This window comes from Camelina sativa, chromosome 14 (assembly GCF_000633955.1).
Source record: "Camelina sativa cultivar DH55 chromosome 14, Cs, whole genome shotgun sequence".
In the NCBI taxonomy this organism is placed as follows: domain Eukaryota; kingdom Viridiplantae; phylum Streptophyta; class Magnoliopsida; order Brassicales; family Brassicaceae; genus Camelina; species Camelina sativa.
This window is the reverse complement of record NC_025698.1, coordinates 19140493-19147139: the sequence shown is the minus strand read 5'-3', so window position 1 is coordinate 19147139 and position 6647 is coordinate 19140493. Positions and strand designations below refer to the sequence as shown.

The following is a 6647-nucleotide window of genomic DNA, read 5'->3' as shown; positions in this document are numbered from 1 at the left end:
TTAAATACTTACAGACAATGACTTTGTTTTGATATTTTTAAATAAAAAGGTTAGTAATCCACAATTATTTATATATTAGTATATAATTGAAATAAAATTCTCTAACATTTCAAATTTAGTCAGATACGTGTAGATCAACCATTACCCGATTAGTTGACTCGATTATCTCTTCAAATATATTTATTATGTAATAAACCAACCATAATCATTCTTGCCTAAATCTTAATCAGTTAGAATATTTAATTAAGGAAAACATATACATTAGAATTACATAAGAAAAACGTTTAAATACATAATAAATCAAATCTAAATGTCTGATTCTTTATAAATATTTTAGGAAAAAACGAAAAAAACAAGAAAAAGAAATTACAGCTAATACTTGTGCATATTTTTCCTCATAATTTTAGGAACAAATAAATAAATTCAGTTTAATTTTGAAAAATGATTTAAAATAAAAATTACATTACTTTAAAAGGTATTTTAAAATAGTAAAGTATTCATTATAGCCTTAATAATATAAAGTTAATTAATATATAAGATATGTGAAATTAATAAAAATCAATTCAAATTAGTTTAATGGATATATAAAATATATCTAAAATCAACTTATTTGTAAATACTCTCTAAAACACAAGATATGGAAGAAATATATATAAAAAAATCTTATGTAACTAATATATTTTGTAATCATAAATAAAAATCATATATATTTATGAAAATAAACTATTTCGTGGATAACATTTATTGTTTAAGAAAAATGATAAAAAAAAAAATCATTTTCTAAAAGCAAAAAAGATGCAAAGAATTTTTAATTTATATTTGTATTTCTAAATAGTAATTATCCTAAAATAAGTATTTAAAACTCTAAAATTCAATAATTACAATTGGTTGACTATATTGTATTACTATATATTTATGCAAAAATTAATATTAATAAGTAGCTTTTTAATTTATGTACTATGAACAAATCTTTGTAGAAGGAAATAAATTATATGTCAAAAAATGTGAGAAAAGCACAAATTTCAGTATGTTCTCATCCAAAAATTTTGGATGATAAAAATTATCCAATAGTTAATTATTTAAAAGAGAACAGTTATGTGAAATAAAAAAAATTTACGGGTAGGGACGAGATGAAACATGACAGGACAGGACAAGACGTGATAAGACGAGATGTCTTTGCTATTCTAAAATAGTTACATGTAGGTTATATACGTGCAATAGTCCAAACTAAAACCAAATTAAAACATGATATTTGGATTTAACACCTTTAAGCATACCGTTATCGCTTAAAAGCTTCAAAACGATAAAAAGGATTAACGATGTCTAAACAACGTACTTATCTAAATATATTTTAACATTTACCATGTAAGTAAATCAAATATACTACTCAACACTATTTAAAATTTCAAAACTATAAAAAACACATAAACCAAAACATTTTATGCATTCGAAATATACATAAATTAATTACAATATGTGTCCTTCCGTGTTGTAGCACAGGATATCACCTAGTCAATATTTATTAATAACTTCGTAAAAATCTATTCATGTTATAAACTGGATAATAACACATGTGATTATCTATCACATTACTTCTACTCGAAGTAAATTTAATCTTATCTATATTTACCTTAATTCCCAAGTTACTAGTATATATAATGTATGTATATACTTTAGCTTAGTCACCAAGTTTAGGTACTATATATGTGGTCGATGAAGACAAGAAGTAATAACACAAGAGGAAGAGAGATGAGTTCTTTCACTTACCTCTCGTCTCTCTCGTTTCACACACATATACATATATAATATAATAATATTATATATATTTGCATTATGTTTTATAACATGTTATTAGTACGATGTCTTTATTGCTGGAGTTTTTACGAGACAATGAAATGTCTTTAAAATCAAAAATATTTCTCTTATGAAAATATATGAAGTACATGCCAGTATATCTTAGACAGTGCAAACATAATTGGAAAGTCTAGATGAGTTAGTCTCTCGACTTTCAAAAACATCAGATTCATAATTATCAATGTTTAGCATTCTCAGAAGTCCAAAGAAACTCATGGAGTTTCAAAGACTTTTTGTCTTAATAAAATTATTATATTGAGACTATAAATAAATATGGTATCGCAAGTATCAGCCATATTGGAAACAAGCATGTATATGACTATATCATGCAAAAACAAAGATAGCAAAATAATATGAAATATGAAATTCTCTTATGCTTCAAGTATAACATTTCCGGTCAAGCAATCCCGGTCAATCAATGATATTAAAAATCATTGAGAATTTGTTGAGGGAACAAAAGTTCTTTTAAAAGTATTGCATGTTCCCGTTCACATTTCATGAGGTTGTAAGCACTGCACTTTATTCATATTTCAGGTAACATTTAATTTATGTTGAATTTATTTAAGTTTATTTAAACTCATTTAAATTTCTATTTATTGTTTATGATGTCGATGGTTATATACCTCCTCCTTATTTCTGTAGTAGGATATACCTCTAGAGTCATATAATGTTGGCTCATTCGCCATCTTTTTGGATTAACAAACTTATTGTATATATATGATGGATTGATTTCTTTGATAAATCCGAAAATTAAACCCCAAATATAACCGATCTAAAAAATAAGACTCGGTAAAAGGTGAATGAACATAAAAGTTATCATCTTGAGAGGAGATAATACTAATTTCACATCTTATAAGGATCTAAGATAATACACATAAACGAAATCGGTATGTTGTTGATCCTAAAGTGGGATTCAGTACGAGATAAACGAACTCCAAGAATTATCATTTCGAGGAGGAGAATTCAAGAAATCCCATATCAACAATAAGTCGATAAACGGTGATGGATACTAAAGAGAAAGTGTTATAAACCGGATAATAATACATGTGATTATCCATCATATTACTTCTACTCTAAATAAATTTAATCTTATCTATATTTATCTTAATCCCTAAGTTACTAGAATATATACTGTATGTATCTACTTTAGCTTAGTCACTAAGTTTCTGTAATATATGTGGTCGATGAAGACAAGAAGTAATAACAGAAGAGCAGATCCGGCGCAAATTAATTGGATGCATAAAGCAAAAAAAAAATTATTCACCACTAAACACAAAAAAAGAATTATTCAAAACATACATATCCCAGTTTCCAACTTGTCAAGCTTTGCAAGTGTGTGAAGGACGATAACCACTGTACCATAACTAATTTTCAATTATGATGCCCATAAATTTTAATATATTATCTACTGTTTAAAGCCTATGCTTTATCAGCTTTAGCTACGGACCGGAATTGCACAAGAGAAAGAGATGAATTCTTTCACTTACCTCTCGTCTCTCGTTTCACACACATATACATAATAATATTATATATATTTATGTTATGTTTTATAACAATTCTTTAATAAATTTGCTTATTTTCGTATGGATATCTATAATCTCTGTTTTAGAAATCGCTAGGCGCTAGTCGAACGATCAGGATGGACCTAGTGCTTAGCGAAAAAATCAGAGATTAAACGTGAATTAATCGGGAACTAGTTTTTGGATTATTTTATTAAAATTAATAATAAATTAAAAATATATAATACTAAATATACGTATAATTATGTTTATGTGAAAAGAAAAATATCAAATAAAATATAAAGCTATAGTATTATCTTTAAAATTACGGTAAAAACATAAAAACGTAATATTAAGAAAAAAAAATAATGATTTTAATTAAAAGTTTATACATTAGTTATTGTAAAACATCATAAACTCTTAATTTAAATGTCTAAATAATAGAAATATATATATATTTGATTTATATTTGGTTTTAAAAATAATCGGTATATACAAAATTATGCAGGAATTAATCGGGTTAGACGATATAATCGGATAATGAATGCTAGACGGAGATTAGTCATTAATCGAAGCGAAAAGGGTAGACCTAACGATTTTATGGAGTGTAATCAGTGTTGTTAGAGGGGGATTTTTAAAACAGAGTTTATAATTAATAATTTTCAATTTTATGTAAGGAAACGATAAAGAAAGATTTTGTTTCTCATTTTTCCAACTTATAATAATAAAATATATTTAAATAATTTGCGCGTAACATTTTTAAAAGAATTGGCGAGAAGAGAAACAAAATACTTCCATTTTCTTAAATCACTTAAAACATTATCTGATCCTATAAAATTTCCGCATGAGATTTTTTAAATGTAGCCGACTCGGCAACTAGAAACTTCATTCAAGAGTGGCGGCGACAATTGTAATTTGTAAGGCAAACCGCCTCAGCGATCAATAACAAAGAGGTACGAGACGGGATGAAATATGCTTTAAGCCTTCTCTTGGGAAGCTGCAATGAGTAGAACAGAAGAAACTTCGGTTGGTTGTCTTGTCGGTATCTGCTCTCTGGTTTCTCAAGCTTGCAGATTCCTTCGTATCCTACTCTCTTTCCTCAGTAACAGTTCCACCAATCGGGATCACAATCACCGTCGTCAAGATAAAGATCACCAGAGCTCAGCCTGAAGCTCTTCAAACCACAGCAGACTTCAACAGAGATGAATACAAGAGTTTGCTTCACGATTCACAGTACCTCTTCTAGAGCATCCTTTGATAAAACCAAAACAAGACGGGCAACTTCTCTTGCGAGTCTTTGTCAATATTGAAACCCAGAAGATAAGATATGCAGGAAAAAAAACAACGACAATCTAGAAGAAAAGAAACTCTTTTATCAAGAATTATCGGTTCTTTACTCTTTTCAAACTCTGTACATAATTCAAAGCTTCATATATTAAAATAGGTTAATAATCCCATGATTTCTTCTTCTAGCTTGCCTGTGTAATTAAGAGTTCAAGAAAACCACCACGAGTCTTTCAAGAGAAGACGGTTCTACCTGAGACTCGAACAGTGGCTATAAACACCCAGAAGATGGCACACAAGGCACCCACGATTGATAAGAGAAGAAAACCTCTGTTTCTGATACCCTTCTTTGCTATGGTACTAGTCACTGGCGTTCCATTAGCCTTGAACCTGATACGGCTGAAGCTAGACATACGTACAAAGGTTCGGTTAAGAGGACCCTCGCATGCAGAGGCTGGCGTTGAAGGTATTGAGTCCATTAATGCCCACAGAGCCGATGAGAACTGGCTTGTTGTTCCACCACCATTTTGGCGTTCCTGGTCTTGGGCATGCACACTCATAGTAGGATTGGTGGAATCAGGCATCACACCTAAGTAAAGGGGGAGTATTCACAAAGTATCAGTGGAAAAGCTTAGTCTTAAAGTTATTGCGTTTTAATATATCAACAAGAGGGTTTGATAATCAAGGAATAACAACAGCCAGAGTATCATATATACATGTTTTGATTTAGGTCAAAGAAAAATGCAGAAAAAATATTCGTGCTTAGTGGAAATAAGTTAAGTTAGCAGAGACAACAAAGGTGAGTGCCCCGAGACAAGTATGAGTCTAAGTACCTGATGAGGGTGGAGCAAATGATCCAGAAAAAGCTTGTTGTTCATCAAAGAGAACAGCCTGATCATCTTGGAACCATATCTCGTCAGTAAATTGATTGAGAGTTGTACTAGGATCCATGATGTTGTTCAACTGGTTCTCAGGAGTCTGGTCCTCGAGCTGTTGATAAAGGAATTGCTGTCTTTGGTTTGATGTGTCATTAGCAAAACTACTCACAGAAGTCAGATTTGTAGAAGTTCCCTGATCAATAAGTTCCATATCCAAAGACATGGAAACATCATGGAACAATTGGTCAAAGTCATTAAAGTCGCCGAATTCACCATGGTTGGAGACCTGTGCGGCTTTCTCAGTTGAAGAAGCTCCAAGTTCAGGTATCAGAAGATCATCCATTTCAATGAAATCCTCCTTCTCAAACACCAGAGGTACTGACGTAGCTTCAGTGGTCTCTAAAGAGTCAAAACTTGAGGGCCTGTTGTATGGCTGGCTGTTTGGTACAAAATCTCTAGCAGAATCATTCACCAACGTGCTCTGCAGCTCTTCCTCACTGTGCACCTGCAATTAAAATAATCCATTTAGTGAGCAAATCGCAACAAAACGAACATGTAAAACAAGACCTTGGTGGTAAAATCATCTTTCTCATTCAAAGAGAGAAGAAACTGACCTGAGGAATACATCTTGGAGGAACACCAGGTGCATCTGGGATACCATTGAGAAGCACATCGATATCCTCTAACTGAAGACTGACAGGATTGAAAAGTCGCCTCTCATCCTCATAACGAACCACAGGTTGATCTGGTACAGCAACAGTGTTCTCATCTTCATTGTCATCATCAACCCATTCCTCTTCTTGGAAAGGAGCACCATACTGCTCACCATTCTTAGGACCAGCCCCACTCTTCTTGAACAGCTTATAAAGAGCATAGTAATCCTGGGGGTACTTACATCTCCCTAGTTCGTCTTCATCCATTGTGTACTCGTGCATCACCCAATCAGTCCGCTCACCATTAGGTGCCCGGCCTCTATAGAAAACAAGAGTCTTCTTGAGTCCTACAGATCTTGAATTATACTCAATGACTCGATCCTTCCCTGTAGCCTTCCAATACCCAGTCTCAGTGCCTCTGCTTGACCTAGCTGCGTTTGGATACTTCCTACTCCTTGGAGTGAAATAGAACCACTGTC

At 31.7% G+C, this 6647-nt stretch overlaps 1 protein-coding gene across 3 annotated transcripts in view; it reads right to left on the bottom strand.

Moving 5' to 3' along the window:
- The window catches only part of LOC104741990 (NAC domain-containing protein 17), a 3785-nt gene continuing 1844 nt past the window's right edge, over positions 4707-6647 (bottom strand). The window contains exons 3-5 of one of the 3 annotated variants that reach the window (XM_010462946.2): positions 6130-6237; positions 5471-6020; positions 4707-5226 (exon numbers count right to left, since the gene is read on the bottom strand). In XM_010462946.2, the coding sequence (XP_010461248.1) occupies positions 4871-5226; positions 5471-6020; positions 6130-6237 (1014 nt within the window). In that variant the 3' untranslated portion in view covers positions 4707-4870. Of the gene's footprint in view, positions 5227-5470; positions 6021-6129; positions 6641-6647 lie in introns of all 3 variants that reach the window. The other 2 variants (XM_019236145.1, XM_019236146.1) reach the window with 2 other exon arrangements.